The sequence below is a fragment of the Schistocerca piceifrons genome, unplaced genomic scaffold (assembly GCF_021461385.2).
Source record: "Schistocerca piceifrons isolate TAMUIC-IGC-003096 unplaced genomic scaffold, iqSchPice1.1 HiC_scaffold_2340, whole genome shotgun sequence".
In the NCBI taxonomy this organism is placed as follows: domain Eukaryota; kingdom Metazoa; phylum Arthropoda; class Insecta; order Orthoptera; family Acrididae; genus Schistocerca; species Schistocerca piceifrons.
Window position 1 is genome coordinate 7,362,030 of NW_025728274.1, and position 23,950 is coordinate 7,385,979.

The 23,950-nt window shown below is 46.2% G+C and overlaps 1 protein-coding gene across 1 annotated transcript in view; it reads right to left on the reverse strand.

The window, feature by feature from the left end:
- Window positions 1-4,812: 4,812 nt before the first annotated feature.
- LOC124742870 (spore wall protein 2-like) overlaps window positions 4,813-23,950 on the reverse strand; it is a 66,285-nt gene continuing 47,147 nt past the window's right edge. Inside the window, exons 2-3 of the mRNA XM_047248815.1 lie at window positions 21,138-23,462; window positions 4,813-5,127 (exon numbers count right to left, since the gene is read on the reverse strand). Coding sequence (XP_047104771.1) covers window positions 4,813-5,127; window positions 21,138-23,462 — 2,640 coding nt within the window. The remainder of the gene's footprint in view (window positions 5,128-21,137; window positions 23,463-23,950) is intronic.

Sequence of the window (23,950 nt, forward strand, 5' to 3'; positions counted from 1 at the left end):
CTTCTTTTTATTGGTGAGTATGATGTCACATTTGTCATGTGGTGTTTTTTATTTGTTATAATGGTTCTGTTCCAGTATAATTTGTATTAATGATTCTCCAGTACATTTTGTGGTGCATACTTGTATGTGGGAACGTGTTGCTTTATTAGTTTGTTGTATGGCAAGTTGTTGATATATTATTTTCGCTACATTGTCATGTCTTCTGTATTTGCTAGTATTGTACAACCACTTGTGATGCGATTTACTGTTTCTATTTGTTGTTTGCAAAGTCTGCATTTATCTATTGTGGTATTGGGATCTTTAATAATATGCTTGCTGTAATACCTGGTGTTTATTGTTTGATCCTGTATTGCAATCGTGAATCCTTCCATCTCACTGTATATATTGCCTTTACTTAGCCATGTGTTGGATGCGTCTTGATTGACGTGTGGCTGTGTTAGATAATAAGGGTGCTTGCCATGTAGTGTTTCCTTTTCCAATTTACTTTCCTCGTATCTGTTGATGATGTTATGTGGTCTAAAGGGTTGTAGAAGTGGCTATGAAATTTCAATGGAGTAACCGATGTATTTATATGAGTGATTGCTTTGTGTATTTTGCTAGTTTCTGCTCATTCTGTGTTGTATGTGTCATTAATTTCTGTGTAATGACTGAAGTTAATATTTTGTATATTGTTGGTAGGCATGTTATGGGGGTGATATTTAGCTGGGATTGCTGTGTCTGCTTGATCTTTAGGTTTCAGATAAGTTATTCCTTGTGTAAGTGTATCAGGGAATGTGTATGGGTCTGCAATGTATCTGTTAAATAATTTAGTTAGATGTGAATGTGTTGAGGTGAACTTCTTTAGCCAGAAATTTGCTATTTTATCTTTTCCACAGGCTTTCCAATTGTGAGTGAATTAATTGCTTGGGTGAATTCATGTTGCAAAATTATCACTTCAGGCATTTGTGGTATCAACTTGTATGTGTCTGCTTCTGCTTGTATCCACCATGCATGTCTGTTAAGTTGTACCGGGTTTGACCATATGTGTTCCATGTCTGTTGTATTTCGTGGGTTGTCTATTTTAATATGTGTGTTATCTACTGTCTGGGAAAATTTCATTTGGTTTGTGTTGAATTTTTGGTTTTGTTTCCTTCTATTTTCACTTTTTTGTATCTTCCAAGTTGTTTGGCCAATGCTTGTAATTTCTGCTTCTTTTCATCTATCTGCTCTATCGCTTCTTGTTGTGAGATTTTACCTAACCTTTTTCTATTTTTGTCTGATATTTCATTTCTTAAAAATTGTGTTAGCTGTCCGATGTCTATTCTCAGTTTTTCTATTCTGATCTGTAGCCTGTGTTCCCATGCTCACTTTGTGGATTTCTTCTGTGTGTTGGTTGGTTCTGATTTCAGCCTAGTGTGTATATTTAGTGTAGTAAGTGCTCTTACATAAACCAGTAGTTGTAACTCTTCCATAGTTGTTTTTAATTTATCTTGTTGTGTATGATTGTGTTGATAGTTGTTATTGTTGTTTCGACTTGTGGGTTATTTCGAGATCTATGCAAGAATGGTCTAATGTCTGTATTTGTGTCTTTGTATTTTATGTATATCAGCTGAAATTTTTCTTCTATATCTAACACGTGTGTCACTTTGTGTTCTATTTGTGGTTGTTCTGGTGGCTGCCTTAAGCTTACCCTGCATTCTGTATTGCCATCCAGGAAATGTGGTGTCCAGCAATTTGGCCCCCTGCCTTTTGTGGCTACTAAGATTATTTTAAGATTCATACTGAATACTGACTGTGAGAGGGTATCAGTTGGAGTTTGTTGGTGTCTACACATAGTGACTTTGTGCCTGTTTTTCCTAGCCTGGGGCGACTCCAATGCCCATAATCCTCTGTGGGGGTGGAACAATGATCACCAGCCATGTTAAAGACGTTTAAACTTTACTGGCATGGCTCAATCTTTGCCTCTTGAACTCTGGTCCCTCCATACACTTTAGCATGACAACTTACTTGACCATTGAATTATCATTTCACAGGCTCCATCTTATATCATCTATCCATGGGGGGGGGGGGGGTCCACAGTGACCTGTGTGGTAGTGAAAACTTCCTGATCTTTCTGACCGTCCCTTAGCATTGCTCCCCTGGACACACTGCCAGATCAGTTCTATATAGTGTTGACTAGGGAGGGTACACATCTGCTGTCATTTTAAGGTCCCCATCACAAGGCTGTATTGATACAGCTGTACACCACAGAACTGCATGAAAGCAAGCCACCCCCTTTCCCTTTGGAAGAGAGTACCCTGGTGAACTTGAGATCACTGGGACTTGTAGAGATCGTGGGTGGTCTCTCAAGCACCATAAGTGGCACCCTCCACTGGAGTTTCTCTTTGCCTGTAAATGGATCCCTGCCCACATCCACTACCTATTTAAATGGTGAAAGCAAGAGTCATGGGAATTTTAAGTTTCTATCATTGGATCACATACCTCTACATGACAGGTTTAGGCAAAGACAGATGCTTCTACAGCTTCCAGTCCCCTGCAGGTGTACAAACTATTTCCTTAGATGGTGCCATTTATACTAATCGAGACACTGTTGCTGAACAATTTGCTGAGCATTATGCTTGCTCATCTGTGCCCAAGAATTACTGCCCCACATTTCAGCCATAAAATATAGGCTGTAGGGACTGCACTTACGTTTCACTACATCCCACCTTGAGCCATATAATGTTCTAATTAGTGAATGGGAAGTCTCCTGTGCACTACCCCATTGCCATGACAGAGCCCAGTGTCCAGACTGCATCCACAACCAAATGCTTAAACATATTTCAGTGGATAGGCTGCAACACAGCCTTGCCCTCTTTAATTGGATTTGGACTAAGGCGGAGTTACCATCTCAGTGGTAAGAAACCACAATAGATTTGGTACTGAAACTGGGTTACAACCCCATAGACATGGACAGTTAATGTCCAGTCACCCTTACGAAAGTCACCTGTAACTTGTTCAGATGCATGGTGAGCAAGCAATTGTTGCATCCTTCAGTCTCAGGGTGTTTTGGGTGCGCGGCGGGCCGTTTTGGGTGCGCGGCGGGCCGTTTTGGGTGCGCGGCGGGCCGTTTTGGGTGCGCGGCGGGCCGTTTTGGGTGCGCGGCGGGCCGTTTTGGGTGCGCGGCGGGCCGTTTTGGGTGCGCGGCGGGCCGTTTTGGGTGCGCGGCGGGCCGTTTTGGGTGCGCGGCGGGCCGTTTTGGGTGCGCGGCGGGCCGTTTTGGGTGCGCGGCGGGCCGTTTTGGGTGCGCGGCGGGCCGTTTTGGGTGCGCGGCGGGCCGTTTTGGGTGCGCGGCGGGCCGTTTTGGGTGCGCGGCGGGCCGTTTTGGGTGCGCGGCGGGCCGTTTTGGGTGCGCGGCGGGCCGTTTTGGGTGCGCGGCGGGCCGTTTTGGGTGCGCGGCGGGCCGTTTTGGGTGCGCGGCGGGCCGTTTTGGGTGCGCGGCGGGCCGTTTTGGGTGCGCGGCGGGCCGTTTTGGGTGCGCGGCGGGCCGTTTTGGGTGCGCGGCGGGCCGTTTTGGGTGCGCGGCGGGCCGTTTTGGGTGCGCGGCGGGCCGTTTTGGGTGCGCGGCGGGCCGTTTTGGGTGCGCGGCGGGCCGTTTTGGGTGCGCGGCGGGCCGTTTTGGGTGCGCGGCGGGCCGTTTTGGGTGCGCGGCGGGCCGTTTTGGGTGCGCGGCGGGCCGTTTTGGGTGCGCGGCGGGCCGTTTTGGGTGCGCGGCGGGCCGTTTTGGGTGCGCGGCGGGCCGTTTTGGGTGCGCGGCGGGCCGTTTTGGGTGCGCGGCGGGCCGTTTGGTTCAGGTGCACCACTTTTTGGTATTGTTCTGTGATTTGTGGTTGGTGTGGCTTCCCACATTCTCCAACTTAAGCAAAAGTGCTGGCTACACTTCAGTCCATTCCACTGGCTCAGTAATATTAGTTTGGTAGCAGAGGGCTGTATGGTTTCACATACGTACAAAACCGTTTCTTTCCATCTTAATTATGGAAGCCTTGCATGTGGTTCAGTAACACTCTCAGCATTGCAGATACTGGACCCTCATCGGGAGCCTTTCAAAATAGCTCAGTGAACAGCCTACTGGCCAAGGCTGGACTCTCTCCATTACCTGTCAGACAACAAAAACAGCTACTGAATTACATTATATGCATTCATAACTTCCCTGAACACCCCAACTGCTCTGTCATTTCCCCTAGAAGGGAGTTCCAACTCCCATAACTGCCACTGCCTCCACTGTTTGATCTGATCAGGGAGACATAGCATCTGCCCCCATGGCTTGTACCCAGAACTCTGATTTGTCTGTCTCCTTTTGTCCAAAAGATTCTTTTCGACCCATGATTTTTGGCTGCCTGTTCTTGACTGGCCTTAAGACATATCACAGCTTGGACGTGGTATTCACTGATGGCTCAACAGCTGACAAAGCTGCTTTGCAAATACAAATGCACAGTGTAATGAACTATATTCTCTTCCAAATTGCTGTTGTGTGTTCACTGCTGCTTTAACGGCTGCTAAACTAGCCCTTAGCTGTATTCATTCTTGCACTGGCAAAAGTATCCTAATCTGCAGCAACTCCCTGTGCAGCCTTAAGGCTATAGAATAGTACTAATCTCCTCACCTGCTAATTATGGCTATCCAGAATCTCGTCTCGGAGCTACATCAAGGTGGATGGCCAGTTGTTTTAACTTGGACACCCAGTCATTTTGGGATTTTTAGAAATAAACAAACTGACCAGTTGGCCAACCTGGCCACCAGTATGCCAATTCTGGAAGTTTGAGTTGTAGAACTCCACCTTTAGCCATTTATATGTCATAGATTGCTGGAAGCTGATTCTTTGCCACGTTCTGATGTGAGGATCCCCCTCATTGCCAGTGTAGAACCCACCTTTTGTGGCCACTTACTCACAGACTGCACAAATTTGGCTGCTTTGTGGTGGTATTGTAATCTTCCTAACACACTACCTCTAGTGCTAGTAGACAGCACCAAAGTGGCTGCCCTGGTGTTAATGTTTTGCCCATGATGGTGGTATCTATTCATCCCACTCATGTAGAGCTTTTTGCCCTCATTGATTACCTGAGGGGGTGGTGGAGGTCTTGCTGCATCTTCCCATTGAAAGCTTGGTTTCTGAGTGAAGAGCAGTTTAAACAGATTATTCAATTGCACCTGAATAGGCAGCTCTTTCTGCTCTATAGATGAATATCGTAACAGGGACTTTCAAATGGGCTTAAGTAAAAATGTCAGATTACAGTGTTGTTAACGCTTCATCACAACAGTCACTGTTAGGTATTTTGTGTATGATAAATCTATTAAAATTGCAGAAATGTTTCATGCTGACAGTGCATTAATTTTGTAAATACAAGCAGTTCAAATTTAGTGTAAAGTACTGTCATATTTTGACAATCTCCTGACAAATGATTGGTGTATCAAACATTCAAATGTTTTGTGTTTGTCATACTTTGTCTTTTTCCACACCCATGAGAATTACCCCATTTTTGGGGCTATGGAAGGAAAACTGAATCTGATCTAATCACTGTGTGATGAAGTTGTTGGTTATTGGGCTTAAGTTTTGCCATGTGTATTTTTATTTAGCAGTGAATTTAATATATGTTGAGAATCATGATATCAAATGATCTAATAAAACTGAAGTGGAAAAATATTGTCCACTATGTTCATAGATGGTGAAATCGTACGGGGTGAACCAGAACTCTTACAAACATCTAGACATTGTTTAGGGTGCTGTCTATCCTGGTACAAAGGACCCGCAGTCTTCAGTCACTTGTTAGAGTAAATTAATTTCTTTGGATTGTTTCCCATATTGTCTTTGTTTCTGTGAAAGACCTTAACAACAATTATTCAATGAACACTCATACCACACACACTCCTATTCAGATGATCACATGCCTTATATCATACTTACACATTTGTAATATGAAGGTTGGTGGCATTGCTAGGGTTCCCCATTCTTACCCTTCTCATTATCAGCTGGAAGTCCCATCAACACACATCTAACTTCCTCTTCTCTGCCTCCTGCAGAAAAATTGTTTCCTCACTCCGAATCGGTTAATAGTTTTGCACATTACTTCTATGACCCTCCCTGAGAGTGATTCTACTGACTCAATGTGCTTTTTTGACCAACCATATTTCGTGTTAGGGTACCACTGGTAAAACTAGATGTTTAAATTTTTGAGCTTTATTTAGTCCAGGGATGGGCAAACGTTGCACGTGGCTCATGAGTGCACAGCACTGCACGTGTGCTGCTCGTGTGCAATCGTCGACTGGGGCAGTTGGCGACAGCCAGCAGGTTGCTGCAGAGTAGTGCCAGGCTAAGCTGTGGACGTTGATGCGAAGCGACCACTACGTAGTGAACGTTGTATTTCAAGAACCGGAAAATGCAGGGTGAAACAAGGAAACGGAGAAGTGGAGATTTGCTATCTTTTAAAAAGTAATGGGAGAATCATTTTTTCTTTGTGCAAAAACGTGAAAATTCGAAATGTTTAATATGTGGCATTATTCTCGCTGGTCAGCGGAAGTTTAGTATTGAAGGCCATATAATAAATTTCACTATGAGTACAATTTATTGTTGGATTCTGAGCAGATGGGGAAATTGAGCTTAAGAAGAGCGATCTGATGATACTAGATGAATCTGTCGTAGTTGCTGTCATCACGAGAGATCTGCGACTTCCTTTCGTCATGTCTCTCGTCTAACTGATATAACATTTTATGGAGCACTGTTTTCAATTTTTCAGGATGACAGCAATAATAGCTCAGCAGTACTTGCAAGTTAGAAGATTGCGCTTAATATAGCGAGAGCTCGAAAACCATTTGCTGAATTAGTAAGTGTCAGTTAAGAGCAAACATCAGTGATGAAAATTTAAGTAACTGTTTGTGTTTGTCTGTATGTAGAAATTTTGTACCACTCTGCCTGTGATAATTAAATAAAAAGTGTCATAGGTAATAGGTACTCTTTCAAAACATGACATCTTTCAAGCACTCCTACTAATCTTATTTCTTCATCAATAAAGCAAGCTAGGAAACAAAACGCATTGCAGAGGAAGGAGCGGACTGAAGGTATGGTGGGGATAGGAGGTAAGCGGGTGGCCAGCTTGCCCCTGTGTGCACGCAGAACACCTGTTAACTGCCCGCCCCTGATTTAGTCCTTCAAGGCAAGCTGCTCTGCCACCCATCGACCATCACTAAGCGATGTGCAAGCACATTTTGCATTTCCAATGACCAAATTTAGCAGCCTTCAAATATCTATGTATCAAAGGCAATGAACTGAGCGGACTGACTGGACTGAGCAGAGTGAGTGGACTGAATCATTGTCCTGCCCAGACCACTAAGGATGGAAACTTTAAATTTGAAGGAGGTGTGGATCTTGCACTGTAGGCATTGCTTAAGAGAAGATTGGCTGAAATTCCACTCCTAAGGGTGTGAAATAGGGGATGAAAATAATTAAGGCTAAGTTTATGAATATTGGTATTAGAGTTCTGGGTTAGATATGAAGAAATAGCTGATACATAATGAAAGTTCATATGGAAAAAGCATGATCAACAAATCTTCAGACTCGAGCTACCAGAAATGCCTTTCGATAAAAAGTACATTCTGAAAAGACTGTACTTATATGGTGTTAATTTGCATGAAATGCTTGGACAGTGTTGCAGTCTGAAAACAACATAAAACATAATTCGATTAAATGAAAACAGTCTCTGGAGGTCCACAGTCTATCAGAGCACAGCAGACAGAGTTGAGCTGTTCATTAGTAAATACATACACATCCTCAGTTGCTTCCTCTGGAAAAAGTCAAGAGACTATCTCATACTGGGTTTACAGAAGTGATAGGTACATTCAAAAGTGTTTTTGCCTCCTTCAACTTGGATTGTGCTCAACTACCACTGGTTTGTAAGGTATCCATCTCTGTAATGTGACATAACTTTCCAACAATGTGGCTAATTGCCACTTAAAGACCTAAACTACTTCATGCCTCATTGCTACAATTGTTTCTGCCATTTATGTAGCCTCCATCTGACATATACAAAAATTAGGAAGGCATAGTGCTGCAAGTACACAGCTGTAGGCATTAGGTAAACTAAACTTTGCGCCTTATAATGGCCCACCTAGATTAGGTACATTGCTTTGGTTCATGGCTAACCCTACATGTAAGTGACACTGCCTTTGTACAGGCAGCATGTGCCCAGATACATTGTAAAATAGTGGCATCTTACAGCCTGTAAGTTTCATCCCTCAGGTTTGCTCTCAAAATAGGACAGGTGAGAAGGCTTCTATGGTTTTACAGAAGTTCCTTCCAAATTTGTCTGATTGAATCTCCTTATATTTGTGCCCACAGCACACAAAATGAAAGCCTACCAAAGATGCAGTCACCAACCATTAGCACCACTGCTAGGTGTAGCAGGAGTTGCAATGTTGAACAGTGTGGAGCTCAGAATGTAGACGGACATGTCACCTCAGGTAGATGTATTCGGCAACTCAGGTGGTAGATAAGTGAAACAGTAATACAATGTTGAATATCTGTTGTCCACAAAATAGGACCTCAGAAGCTTCATCGATGGATCAGCTGGTGTGAGCAGGGCAGGTGGAAGCACTGTGGAATATACTAGTCAGCAGTCGGCACACAGTCTGTAGTGGGTCGGCTCGGCAGTTGTGACATTATGGGGCTGGTCGTCTGGTCTGTGTCAGCACTCGGCCACAACTGTGCTGACTCCAGCTGCATGTGTCTTCTGAGAGACAGTGGCAAGAGCAGCCGTGACCCTACCACTGACTGTAAATGGAGAAAGTGTCTACGGTGCTGCCTGGAATACTGGACACCTTTAAAAGAATTGCTGTGGCCTCCAGATGGGAGAGACAGACCGGTATCGAAAGAGTACGCCATGGGAACAGAGCCGAACAGTGGCAGTGGCTCGCCCACGTGGTGGCGAATGATCATCTTCATCCCGGCTCTGACAGTTAGGCCTTCCAGGTGATGGCAATCACAGAAACCTGCCAGTTTCGATTCGGTAGTTACTGCATCTCACAGGGACCGAGCTGCTCCTGATGGAACTGGCTGCTACGTAGATGAGCGTAGGTGACCAGATGAGGTGATCTACTGACATAGGTCTCTGGTCTAAACAGGACAGCAGGGATTGAACAGATCTCTGTCTCATTAGTGGTAGGATTGGTGCAGGATGGGCATGCGTGTTCTGCTCTTGTCAGGCATAAATGACACGATTTGTTCTGGTGTTTCATTTGATCGGCTATCTCAGTTGCTTCAGTGCTTGAGCAATTCACATTGCAGATGCTCTTTATGTGCTGTCAGCAACTAAATGTCCAGTATCTTGTCCAGTTTAAGCTTTCTTGCAACATATTGTGCAGTCACCATTATGACATAAGCCTCTGTTTCCATGTTGTCATTTTACTACAGCTCTTGCTTGAGCAATACGTCCATTCGGGTTTACGATAGCTTCTGTGATACTGGTTGCACTGTCTCTTTTGCTGAAATTCTGCCTGCCCTGTGACACATCTGCTCGGCTTCTGGCATTGCATGGGGAACAACTTTAAAGTTTTTCTAACCACACTAAAAATTATACTCTGCTGCACAACAGTGTCGTAAGAAGTTATCTGTACTCCTTCCTAAAGCCTATAAAACTATTTTCACTTATTGCTAGTTTATATACCAGTTAATTTTCATCTCCTGTATTGATTTGTTGTTCTTAGTTGTTTTAATTAAGCAGATACAACTGTTCATCATTCAGCTGACAAATCCCAATGCTTTAAACCTCAGACTGCTACAGGTGTATCGCTGCAATCTGTGCTGACCATGGCTTCATTGTTACTGTACTTCTCACGTAATGCTGCCACCTCTACTGACATGCCACTCCCGCTGCTACCAATTACTTGTCGTCCAATTTTAAGAAAGCCGTTCAGTGAAAAAATTTGACTTTGGGCTGTTGGTCTAACTTTGCTCAATAGAGGACTGATTAAATCTGTGTGTATGAAATGTAGATATCATATTTCACATGAAATTGAGAACAGAATGACAACTCATCCATTTTTCATATCTGGCGGACAGTCGGGGGCAGTACACCTGTTTCTCTTGTGTGCATTGTGAATTGTTAGGTAGTAGCATAGGTCATACTTAATAAACAGTTCAAGATATTGAAATGACGTTTTTGCAAGTGGTAGCACACAAAGAGGCACTTTCATTGTCTGATAACAGGGTGTCCAGCATCCTGGCAAAAAGGGAAGACTCCAGAATTTTTGTTGTTGTGGGGAAACTTGGGGAAACTCAAGTAATGATTGCATTTTACCTAAAAACCCTGGAAAAGGCACAGTATTTGATTTGCTTCTAGGAGCAGAGGCATTCGCTTGCCCCCTCCCCCCCCCCTTTTCTCAATGCAGTGCTGCTCTCGCTGTTCGCACTCACATCAGTGCTTCGCAACCACCATCCGTCGGGACTTTGGCATTCCCCAACTTCTCCCGCCCATGCAGTCCACAGCAGTTGCTAAGTTGGGGAGTCTGGGCTGGCTGAATGCAGACAAGCTGTGTGGAGGTTTGTTGTTGATATGGAATGGATTGCATGCCTGTCGCTGCAGTGTGGCCTCAGTTACACTAATTAGTGCTTGTGCTTTTGCAGCATGATTTGACTGACTAGGAGGTGTGATGAATATTTGATGTTTACATTCAGGAATATATGGTGCTGTTTGTATTCACATACATCCAAATGTATTACCTTGTTTGCTAATATAATTTAATCACACAAACGTTTTGTTTTTGGGGAATTTGTGGGCTATTCATATCAATTTCTTTTGAACCAGCAATTTCAGGGTGTGCTAGGAATGCACACAGTACATTGTTTTGGATATATATTAAAAAATTACTGCTGTACATGCCAAAAGCAATAATTCTGATAGCATTGTGTATGAATAAGTGATTATAGCTCTTCAGTGGTAGGAATAAAATAGTGTAATTAGAACAATGACAAGCAGTTACTGGTCTTTGGCATAAGGTTGTTGGTTTAGTTAACATTGAGCTAAAGCCCATTCCAACAACGGTGAAATTCAGGTGGCCACAGCGTGAGTGAGGACTATGGGACTATGTGGGAACTCCTTGCATCATTTCTGTAGTGACTGGCAAACACTTCCAATGTTGCTGTGAGTCGTCATAAACCACTTTCAATTACACGTACATATGGAAAATTATGTTGCCTCTCTTTGGACCCTGTCAAGGAGATACGTAAAAAAGTGGGTGGGTTGGAAGTGGCTCATAAGAAATGGAAAGAAAGAATTGCAGGTAGTGTGGCATTACTAATTTCAGTAAAGAAAAGTAGTATTTCTAATTCACCTACTGTTGTGCATGCAGGGAGTGTATCATACAGTTGCGGTGTGTCCTAGCAACTATGTAGATCCTCCCTGAAGTAGTGACATTGAGCATCTACTGCAGGAACTTCTGGCCAATGGTCAATGATGCTACATTACTTGCAGAGGGTGCTGTGATGGAGACAGAGATACATTTGTCTAGCTGTTGTGAACCACCTATCTTCTGGGAACATTGGCAGCTCGTTTATCTCTTACCAAGTGCGTTCCCAGACAGTAATGTTGCCTCCAAAATGCATCTTTAAGTCAAAAATAAATTACAGTATCATGTTCAGACTAAGGCATTTTTAACTAAACAACTGTAGGATAATGTTGGCGCCTGTGTCATGGTAGTGACTGAGTTTGATCTATTTCTACAGTTTTGTTTCCATTTTTGGATTAGTGTTGGGTGATATTCAGAGCAGCTGTCTGACTTCAGTGTTTTTGGAAAAAGTTGCACTAAAAGAATATTGGATTTGAGGTAGATGCATGCTAGTCTAAGCTAAAATGGAAAAGAAAAGTTGTTAGGTGTCCGTGGAGCTCACAGTCTAGGGTAATCCAGAGGGTCCTGCATTTAAGGACTTTGGGATATGGGGCTTACATATAGTGCATGCTGACTTGAGTTGTACTAGTGTGTAAGAGCTTTCAATAATTTATTTAAAAACATTCAGTCCTGCCTTATTTATTTCAATAATATTACAATCACATCTGTTTTCCCACAGATGTTTCACACTGTTTGGTGTGTGGAAAATAAAATGGTGAGAGTCTGGGCTCAGGAAATGTTAAAGGCTGTTTAATAATGTGTAAAGAAAGTAGGAACATCAGTAGGTAAAATCAGAACCTAAGGTAGCTATCGAAATTCATAAGTGTTAGCTGCCTTATGCTGACAGCTCATTCAACATTTTTTTTAAAACTGGATGCAGAGATTGAGTCATTTCTGACTAAATTTGAGTCATATACTGCCTTATCTTAATTTACCTATACTGCCCTCCATTCTAAGGTCAGAATTTATGAGAAAATTTGTCTAGCTTCAAAATAGATCTGAATGACGAAATTCATTAGTTGCAACTTCCATAAAAGTAGACATCAGGCACAGAACCAAAAATGTTGTTCTGCTTGGTTGGAATGAGCACGCCATCAGAGATGCTGGCAGCCATGGCAATTTTTTCACAATGTGCCACTTACTTTCATCTCAGTTTCATTCTATGTAACATGAATGGTATGAGGCTGAAAAATAAGGCACTCTGAGTTGCAATTTGGCTTCTCATGATACCATGTACTGAATGTGGTCATTTTTTTGCTGCCGTTAATCCATTCATTATTCAAAAAGGTATTGGTGTAATTGCTGACCCTGTGAAATCTTGATTTTTGTCTACGTAATGATAATTTGTTTCTTGAAACCAATAGTGATTTTAAAGCCCAACAGCTGCATAAAGCTTCTCTTCTCCATCGTTATACTGTTCATGTTGAGCACCACCAAACACACAACTCTTCTTGAGTTGTTCTTTGCACTCGAATACTTGATGGTCTGACCGAGGGAGAAATCCATACTTACCTCTCTGATCAGGGCATCACTGCAGTGCATCAGGTAACATAAATGGTTAATGCTACATTACTTCTATGCACTTTTGATAAAGTTGTGCTTCCATCAAAGATCAAAGCCGTTTTTGAAGTTATCGCAGTCTGATCATACATTTGAAACGTGATGCTTTGTTACTAATGTCAACATTAAAACCACACTCTAATCTCCTGTAAAAACACTGTAAAATGCTTTACTTGTTGCAGGGATGCTCAGGATGATGATTGCCCACCTCCTCCTCCCCACTGTATCAATTGTAATGGAGATGATGCCGCCTTGTCACAAGAATGTCCTGTGCCTCTTGATGAGCAGGCTCTCCAGGAAATCCACATGAAGGAAAATGTACCTTACCGTGTTGCTAACAGATTGTTGGCTAGTTGAAAGGCCTGTGTTTTACCTTCTGGCACTTACAGCACCATTCTTACCATTCCTCGCAGACTAGTGACCTTATGTCATCTAAATACAATCCACCATCATGGAATCCATTCAGTCATTGGTGCATTTTAAACTAGCCTGGTTGAAAGTACCTATGAAGAAGCTGCCAAACTACTGCTGTCATACTGGCATGATGCTCTACTCAGCAGACACACATGCCATTTGTTTTCCATGCTCTGCCACTCTTTCTATGCCTCCTTCAATGACTCCTTTGATGGCCAGTTTGGTAAGCATCTCTCTTCTGTTACCCTCTGCATTTCACTTTCACTCTGGCAGCTTAACTTCATGCTACCCTCCAATTTTCTGATGGATGTGAACCATTCACCACCTTCACTTCATGTGGTGGTCCAAGTTCACCTTGGACTTAATTGGCTTTCTAAAGAAACTAATCCAAATTCTATATATATTGATGTAAGTCTCTCGAACATCCCTGGGAACTTAATGAAAGAACGTATGTGTACATGATGACTCTGACTGTGTTTCAGGTGTGCCTTCATCATTGGCACTGAAGATTTTTGGTATTGGCTTCCAAAGCAATGCTTAGTGTTTGCAACCATGCTCTTGGCCTGTATCAGGCCATGCTGTACATTCGGCAACACAGGCTTTTCAATTATCATCTGTTTGTATTCTCTCTGTGCCCTTCCAAACCTACATATGTTGTACACAGTTCAACAGGTCCAAGAAAGAGTCCAGTTGCTCAGTCTTGAGGGAGGCACTGTGACAATTAACTGGGTCCTTGGTCAAGTCAGTCTGACTGGAAACAAGGCTGCTGATGCTGCTGCCAAGGCTGCAGTCTGCCTACCATGACCCACTAGTTCTTCTAAACTGATCGTCTCCATGCCGGCACCTATTAGCAGGTGGTGTCACTTTGGAACCATCTCTCATCTTCCCTTTATGGCAACAAGCTCTGGGGAAAAACACCTCTCCCGGTGGCTTGGCTGACCACCTCTTGGCTGACCACCTCTTGGCCCTTTCTGAGAGATAATTTTAGCTAGGTTGCATGTAGGGCACTGTCAATTTAGCCATCACCTTTTGTTAACTGGAGAACCCCCACCACATTGTGTTCATTGACATTAACCATTGACAGTTCACCATTTTTGGACTGAATCCCCTGTCTTTTAACCACTTCAATTCTAATGTACATTTCCCATCTCAGTTACCAGCCATTTTAGCAATTGACTCATGAGTTGTTGACTGCATTTTACGTTTACCCATCTTAGCAATATGGCCAAGCCATCCCAGGTGGGTTCGTGCTTGACTGCCACAGGGCCCCAGCTTTTGCAGCATCTTTTCCCTTCCATGCATCATGCCTATCCTCTAGCAGTTCTGATTTCTGTCTCTTGGGGAACATGTCTGGGCTGTTTTGGAAATGTATTATGCATTTTCAGCAGTCATAATAAGAATACTCGGCACTGTTTTTTGTTCTTTTGCTTTTCTTTGTTGACCTCCTCCTATCTTTTCCCTGCTTCTGCGTTTGAGGTTCTACTTCTACTTCTACTTTTACTTCCTCCTCCTCCTCCCTGTGTGCTCCTGAAGGTTGTCCCATGCGTCTGATGCATAACAGATGATGGGGTAATGTGTAATTCACAGCCCCAGGTAGGGTTTGCACGTAACCCTAGAACAGGCCAGGCCCTTGGAGGGTGACTGCCTGAGCTGCTACCTTCCCAAATTGCAGATTGATCCCTCTGTGAGATGTTCGGGAGGTGTGACCTGAGGTATGAACCCCCTTCTCAAGGGGGGCACCCAGTAGGAAGAGTACACCATCAGAGATGCTGGCAATCACAGTGGATTTTCTGGCAGTGAGGCAATCATCTTCACAGTCAATGGCTATGAAACATAAATAGAAGGATGCTAACAATTCCAAGACCCTCCAACCTACACTACAGTTCCTCGTGGATTCATGTTCTGAAGACTGCCAGTCACCCACTACAGTAAATGTTTGTTATTCAGAAAGGTGTTGATGCAGTTGCTGGCCCTGTGAAATCCTGCTCTCATTTATTCAGTGGCACTTGGCCTTTGGAAACTACTTCTGATACTCTAGCACATGAACTGCTTTCAGCTTTGCTCGATGCCTATGCTGTTCATGTCGAGGTCCATTGAACAATGAATTCCTCCCATGTTATTATTTTCACTTGGTTGCTCAATGGTCTGACTGAGACAGAAATCGAAATGCACCCCTCTGATAAGGGTGCCGTTGGAGTCCATTGGGTGATGAGAAAAGTAGATGCCTGTTTAGTGCCCACATGCAGTAATTTTTTCATCTTGAGTAGATTGGTGCTTCCATCAAAGATCAAAGCAGGTTATGAAGTTATCACAGTCAAACTGTATATTCTGATAACTTGTAACTGAATCAATGTGTTGATGTGGAGCATGAAAACAAGAAAAAGTTTAGAAAAGGTACTTAGGGATTACAATTACTAACAAAATTAAATTGGAAATGTTAAACATGAAATGTTGTGGGAAGGTGAAGCAGTCTGGGTTTCACTGGCAGAACATTGAGAAGATGCAACAGGTTGACTATAAATACTACCTACACCACACTTGTCAATTCTCTACTGGAATATTGCTTAGTAATATGGAATCTTAATAGGACAGAAATGACAGAGGCCAATGAAAAAGTGAAAAGGACAGCTTGTTGAGAATTGTGTGTCATGGATAAGATACACAAACTGGGTTACCAGCCAACCCCCACATACGTAGGGACAAAAGATCATAATAATAAAATAAGATAGATGTGAAGATGTCCAGAGAGATTAAAGTGTTCATTATTCTTCCATTCTGTTTGATAGTGTAATGATTGGGAAACAGTCCAAAAATGGTTCTGCATACCCTCTTTCAATCAGTTAACTGTGAACTGCAGAGTAGTGATGTAAAAGAGGAATAGATAGATTGGATACACCCTGAGACATAGAGGAATTGTAAATTTATTAGTGGAAGAAAGTGTGGCAGATAAAAAAACAGGGGGTGTGAGATGCTAGACTACTGTAAGGAGATTGAGAGATGAAGGGGACTGTCAAGGGACAGTATAGTGTGGGGAGCAGCATCGAACTGGCATTTGCACTGAAGTCTGCAGCAGCAGCAGCAGCAACACACACAAACCATTCTTTGAAATATATTGTCATCCTGAAAATGGAAAGGGTTGGCTGAAATAACACTAATGGTTCTTCATTCGGATCTCTGACAGCACGAGGTAGATGGACTGAATCAGATTTCCCCAGCCCACAAAACAGCAGAACTTGTTGATAGGGTAACTAGGATGACTATACATTGTTTTTACTCCAGTAATGTTAAATCTGTCAGCTGGCCAGTGTGGAGCCTGGACTTGGCTCAGTATCATGATGGTGCCCCAGCTGGCGGACGTAGTGCCAGGAAAGTTGTCACCCCTCACATTGCTGTTACCACACAGGCTAATTTGTGTGTGCTGAGAGATAGAGCTAGACACCTGTCATTCCATGACGAGTGGGATCAATTTTTTATGCATGTGGTTCATAAAAAACTTACTTTGAGGGAATTGCTCCCTCTCAGCATTAATACCATTTGTTCTTGAACTCCACTGATCACATTTTCATAATTCATCAATTTTAAAGTGAAACTGAGCAAAAAATTTTACCAGCTAGTGTCAAAATTTTAAAAAATCTAACGGGTTGTATGTAAACTGTGTGTTTACCTGAAAGTATGCATCCACGAAAGATAATACAAGATGATGTATTATATAAAAATGCTCAAAAAAGGTCTCCTTTGATTTCTAGTTATACAGATATTAGGTGTGGGCTAAGACAAGTGTCTGTGTCTAATGTCCATCACAGCAGCAATCAAAAAGCACAGAAATGTTGTCATTGAAGCCAGTGTAATGTGCCTACTCTGTTGACACTGACAGCATCAATAACAATAGTGTGTCCACGGTTAGCACCCAAGTCATTATTCTGTACTTCAGGAACTTCATCTTGCAGTGGTGTACTGGCATAAAAGGGAAATTTGCCACTGCTGTCACTTTTAGTCGCCTTTTTTTAACATTACCACCATTTGCCATATTTTTAAATTTGGGAGCTTGTTAATTTGCATTCTTCCAAACAGAGCAAAAGGAAAAACTATTCACTTTTGTTTCCAAGTTTGTGTTAGTGTACATTCATTTAACTTTTTGGAATGTATAAATATGTCTACATCCACAATCTGCAAAGCTTTGTGATGTGCACGACAGTAGGTACATACAACTGTACCAGTTACTAGTGTTATTTTTTCCCATTCCATTCACGTATGGAGTACGAGAACAATGCTCATTCCTTGTAATTCCTACAGCAGCAATACGAAGAGGGTTGTAGAACACTTCTGGAGCCATGATTTAAAGAAACTTTGTTAGTGGACCTTCTGGTGGTAGTCTGTGTCTTAGTGTCTGCCAGTTGACTTTCTTCAGTTTCTCTTTGGCTCTCTCCCTTGAGTCAAACTTGCGACAATTTGTTCCAACCTGTTCTGTATGTATTTGATGTTCCCTGTTAGTCATATTTGGTATGTCTCTCATACACGTTGTAGATGGATTTTATTTCCCCAGTATTCCATAAATAAACAGAAGTTCACTGCCTGCTTTACTGATGACTTGACATGATTTTCATTCCTCCCCCTAAGAACTTTTGCACACATGTATTCCTATTGGTTGACCTATTACACCTGCCACTCATCGCTATTACAGTCATAAGATTCTGTAAAATTTAACCTCGGGAGTTCTGAACATTCAGATAGCTACTTCCCAATTTTTAGAATTTATTAAATATATTGTGCTACTGTTAGTAGTATCAAATATTCCTGTGATAATAATTTTACTGTAGTAACAGAACTGCTGCTGTGACACTCTGTTCAGTTTCAAAAATAAACTTTCCAAGATGGGGAAATGCTAAAATTTTTAGTGGCTGTCTTGAGAACACAGAATTAAAAGTAAAATCCCTGTGTGTGGAAAATGTTAGTGAAAGTTAACTACTTTGCAGTGTATGTTCCTGCTCCGTTAGTCATGAGGCAAAAGTTTTTCAGGCTGTGTGTAACCAATCACTTTCAATAAAATGTAAGTGTAATTTTGAAGTTAATTGTCGACCTTTGCAGTTATATTTTCAAAATTCAGATTCAATAAAATTATCAAATTCAGTGCATAGGCCAATATGTGGACATTACAAATGACTGACTGTGCGCCATTGCTTAGTTAATTTTGGTAATGAAATCAGTTACTCCATGGATTTGTCAAATGACATTTTATTGTTAAGATGATGATCCCTGAGCATTTTCCACTTCAGTCAAAGAAAATGAGCTACATACTAACTCAGTGACTGGTAGCATATGACCAGGAACATATGCTAGAAATAACATGTTAATCATATTAGACATGAAGTTCTGGTCAAGATGAAAACGAATTATAGACAACCATTATGTCATAGCCAAAAGGGGATCACTGCATATTAACCTAGCACCTTCATCTGCAAAGCTGATGGGAAAACATCACATCATAAATTTCTGAAGCCGACTTGCTCCTAAATAAATGCTTTATGTTGGGTTCATAGGAAAAGTTATTCTCCCTTTTCTCCAGGGGGCCTCACATTCTTCTGTGAGTTTGTGGTGGTGGCAACCATTGGGTCCTGGGCTGCATTTCCTTCACAGTGCCCCCCTCTCCCCTATCCTTGCTCCTTCACCAGCGCCTTTGCCTATCCTCTGAGCTGTTCGTTATGTTGATCTGGGTGTTCAATTGATTCTTGTATTTCTTGTTTTATTTCCCTTGCCCCTTCATTTTCATCCTCCCTTTTTGGTCCCTCTTTGGGAGTTTGACCTTGACTTCTAAATTTTCTGTCTGTAGTGTGAACCATTCGGAACAACTCCCTCCCTTGAGTCTATAGTCTCGATTCCTCTCCACCCATCCTTCACCTCTTCCTTCCTTGCCACAGCACCCCTCCACTCCCTAGGTCACAAGTATGTGCAGCCAGCCTGTGTGGTAGGGCTGTTATGTACTCACCTGAGTACACAGGGATTACACTTGTGATACCAGAGCTTTTGCCTCTCTGTGTGTGCATAGGAGCGGTTGCTTGTCATTCTGGTGCATCAGAACTTCCAGCAAAGGCCACTGTGTGCCTGGGTGGTGCCAATGGGGAGGGACCTTGATCATAGGGTGGTATCAGGGCAGATGATATCCATATGAAACATATCAAGCTCCAAAACTCTGGCCATTCTCCTGTGGCTGTCTCTTGTAGAGGTAAAAGATCATTGACCACTACTTCATAACACTCTGCAGCCTTCACTTCCCTGGGTACACTCTGTGAGGGGGGCCAGGTTCGCTGAGTTGTGGTGACACACTTTCCCCAATACCTGATCTGCATTAGGAAGGACAAGGATGCACCCACCACCACAAAGCCATTATCGTTTGAGGTAATATTGGAGACAAGATTGGCGAACTGGAATTTCTCAGTACACCGCAGTTAAGTTCACTGTCGATCAATACTACCACTGCTGCTCAGTCTGCAGCTCTTCATGCTTGTTATCATCTTGGAAACATCCCAGTGTCCGTTACACATCAGCAGTCTCTGAATATGGTTCAGAAAGTCGTTTCTCATATGGACATTATCTTTCCGACTGGTAAGGAACTCTGGGGCAATCTTGAATGTCAGGGCATTCATTTTGTGCACGAAGGTCATAAGGACAATCACACCAATCACCTCCTTTCTTCTGGCATTTGAGGGAGATAACCTCCCAGAGCAGGTCAAAGTTATGTGTTACTGGTGTGATGTGATGCCACACATTCCCCACCCCTGAAGTCCTTTGTGTGCTTGCTTTCTGGGCACACATCTTCTTGATGTATAGCAGATTGTCCATGTGGTGACAGAGGGCACCCACCTCATGAGGGGAGCCTGAATTCCACCAGCTGTGTGTGTTGTCAGGACCATCAGTCTTCACACCCACCTGATTCCCCGGCGTACAAGAAAGAAAAGGAGATAAGTTGCTGGACTGTTCCTTACACTGAAGCTCATCAGAAATTTGATCATCATTCAGTGTCAATGACATCTACTTTTGACACAGTTACATCCTTTCTTCGCCTCCCTCTTCCTTGCCCACCAATTGTCGCCATTTACTCTCTCCTCTTCCTAACCCCAGCTGAAGTAGTGGCCCCTTCTTTGGCAACCGCTGGTAATGAGGCTCCCTCCCAGAAACACTCCCCTGTGGTGCGTCTCAGGCAAGAGACTTGCTGCCACAACACAACCACATGACACAAATCTGTATGCCCCAAAGTCCTACCAGTGTCTTTCAATTGTGGATCTTGTAGAATCCTGCTCTACCTCAGTGCCCCACCATCCTCATCTTGAGGAGGAGGAGGAGGAGGAGGAGGTGGAGGAGGAGGAGTCCCAGGACAAAAGTCCCTAGTGCCCCTGAGGGTGTCATCTTCCCACTCACATTGTGAATTGGGCCTCTTATTTATGGATCTCACGCCGAAGCCTTTGGTGGTGGATGGTGACCCACTGGTGTAATTGGTTCCACGTAATTCACTCCCATTTGGATACCCATGTTGTGCTTATTCAATGGAACTGTAATGGGTACTACTGTCACTTCCTAGAGTTACCTCACGGGGATCGTAGCTCTTCAGTGAGTTCACGCTTTACTACCATAAGGCACCAGCCTTTGCAATATCTCTTCCCTCTTATGCTGCTTGTATATCCTCTTGCCATACTTCTTCCCCTGCCTTGGAGAACATGCCTGGGATGTTTACAGAATGAGATTTTCACTGTGCTGCAGAGTGTGTGCTGGTATGAAACTTCCTCATCCTGCCCCTCCTCATCCTGCCCCTCCTCATCCTGCCCCTCCTCGTCCTGCCCCTCCTCGTCCTGCCCCTCCTCGTCCTGCCCCTCCTCGTCCTGCCCCTCCTCGTCCTGCCCCTCCTCGTCCTGCCCCTCCTCGTCCTGCCCCTCCTCGTCCTGCCCCTCCTCGTCCTGCCCCTCCTCGTCCTGCCCCTCCTCGTCCTGCCCCTCCTCGTCCTGCCCCTCCTCGTCCTGCCCCTCCTCGTCCTGCCCCTCCTCGTCCTGCCCCTCCTCGTCCTGCCCCTCCTCGTCCTGCCCCTCCTCGTCCTGCCCCTCCTCGTCCTGCCCCTCCTCGTCCTGCCCCTCCTCGTCCTGCCCCTCCTCGTCCTGCCCCTCCTCGTCCTGCCCCTCCTCGTCCTGCCCCTCCTCGTCCTGCCCCTCCTCGTCCTGCCCCTCCTCGTCCTGCCCCTCCTCGTCCTGCCCCTCCTCGTCCTGCCCCTCCTCGTCCTGCCCCTCCTCGTCCTGCCCCTCCTCGTCCTGCCCCTCCTCGTCCTGCCCCTCCTCGTCCTGCCCCTCCTCGTCCTGCCCCTCCTCGTCCTGCCCCTCCTCGTCCTGCCCCTCCTCGTCCTGCCCCTCCTCGTCCTGCCCCTCCTCGTCCTGCCCCTCCTCGTCCTGCCCCTCCTCGTCCTGCCCCTCCTCGTCCTGCCCCTCCTCGTCCTGCCCCTCCTCGTCCTGCCCCTCCTCGTCCTGCCCCTCCTCGTCCTGCCCCTCCTCGTCCTGCCCCTCCTCGTCCTGCCCCTCCTCGTCCTGCCCCTCCTCGTCCTGCCCCTCCTCGTCCTGCCCCTCCTCGTCCTGCCCCTCCTCGTCCTGCCCCTCCTCGTCCTGCCCCTCCTCGTCCTGCCCCTCCTCGTCCTGCCCCTCCTCGTCCTGCCCCTCCTCGTCCTGCCCCTCCTCGTCCTGCCCCTCCTCGTCCTGCCCCTCCTCGTCCTGCCCCTCCTCGTCCTGCCCCTCCTCGTCCTGCCCCTCCTCGTCCTGCCCCTCCTCGTCCTGCCCCTCCTCGTCCTGCCCCTCCTCGTCCTGCCCCTCCTCGTCCTGCCCCTCCTCGTCCTGCCCCTCCTCGTCCTGCCCCTCCTCGTCCTGCCCCTCCTCGTCCTGCCCCTCCTCGTCCTGCCCCTCCTCGTCCTGCCCCTCCTCGTCCTGCCCCTCCTCGTCCTGCCCCTCCTCGTCCTGCCCCTCCTCGTCCTGCCCCTCCTCGTCCTGCCCCTCCTCGTCCTGCCCCTCCTCGTCCTGCCCCTCCTCGTCCTGCCCCTCCTCGTCCTGCCCCTCCTCGTCCTGCCCCTCCTCGTCCTGCCCCTCCTCGTCCTGCCCCTCCTCGTCCTGCCCCTCCTCGTCCTGCCCCTCCTCGTCCTGCCCCTCCTCGTCCTGCCCCTCCTCGTCCTGCCCCTCCTCGTCCTGCCCCTCCTCGTCCTGCCCCTCCTCGTCCTGCCCCTCCTCGTCCTGCCCCTCCTCGTCCTGCCCCTCCTCGTCCTGCCCCTCCTCGTCCTGCCCCTCCTCGTCCTGCCCCTCCTCGTCCTGCCCCTCCTCGTCCTGCCCCTCCTCGTCCTGCCCCTCCTCGTCCTGCCCCTCCTCGTCCTGCCCCTCCTCGTCCTGCCCCTCCTCGTCCTGCCCCTCCTCGTCCTGCCCCTCCTCGTCCTGCCCCTCCTCGTCCTGCCCCTCCTCGTCCTGCCCCTCCTCGTCCTGCCCCTCCTCGTCCTGCCCCTCCTCGTCCTGCCCCTCCTCGTCCTGCCCCTCCTCGTCCTGCCCCTCCTCGTCCTGCCCCTCCTCGTCCTGCCCCTCCTCGTCCTGCCCCTCCTCGTCCTGCCCCTCCTCGTCCTGCCCCTCCTCGTCCTGCCCCTCCTCGTCCTGCCCCTCCTCGTCCTGCCCCTCCTCGTCCTGCCCCTCCTCGTCCTGCCCCTCCTCGTCCTGCCCCTCCTCGTCCTGCCCCTCCTCGTCCTGCCCCTCCTCGTCCTGCCCCTCCTCGTCCTGCCCCTCCTCGTCCTGCCCCTCCTCGTCCTGCCCCTCCTCGTCCTGCCCCTCCTCGTCCTGCCCCTCCTCGTCCTGCCCCTCCTCGTCCTGCCCCTCCTCGTCCTGCCCCTCCTCGTCCTGCCCCTCCTCGTCCTGCCCCTCCTCGTCCTGCCCCTCCTCGTCCTGCCCCTCCTCGTCCTGCCCCTCCTCGTCCTGCCCCTCCTCGTCCTGCCCCTCCTCGTCCTGCCACTCCTCGTCCTGCCACTCCTCGTCCTGCCACTCCTCGTCCTGCCACTCCTCGTCCTGCCACTCCTCGTCCGCACACTCCTCGTCCTGCCACTCCTCGTCCGCACACTCCTCGTCCGCACACTCCCCCTTCCTCGCCGCCGTCCCCCCCCCCCTTCCTCGCCGCCGTCCCCCCCCCCCTTCCTCGCCGCCGTCCCCCCCCCCCTTCCTCGCCGCCGTCCCCCCCCCCCTTCCTCGCCGCCGTCCCCCCCCCCCTTCCTCGCCGCCGTCCCCCCCCCCCCTTCCTCGCCGCCGTCCCCCCCCCCCCTTCCTCGATAAAATGGAGGCCAATTATCCTTCCTCCCATAATTACGCACCATACATTAAACCGCCAAGGTCGCAGCCATCGTGGATTATCTGTTGCCCAATAGTGCATATTATGCCAGGTTACATTACCACTGTTGGTGAATGACGCTTCGTCACTAAATAGAATGCGTGCAAAAAAAGTCTGTCATCCTGTTTGAGGAAAATGGCCTGAAGACCTAGTATGCAGGTCTCTTTAAGCGACCAACTGACCAACTGACCAACTAACCATACAATCA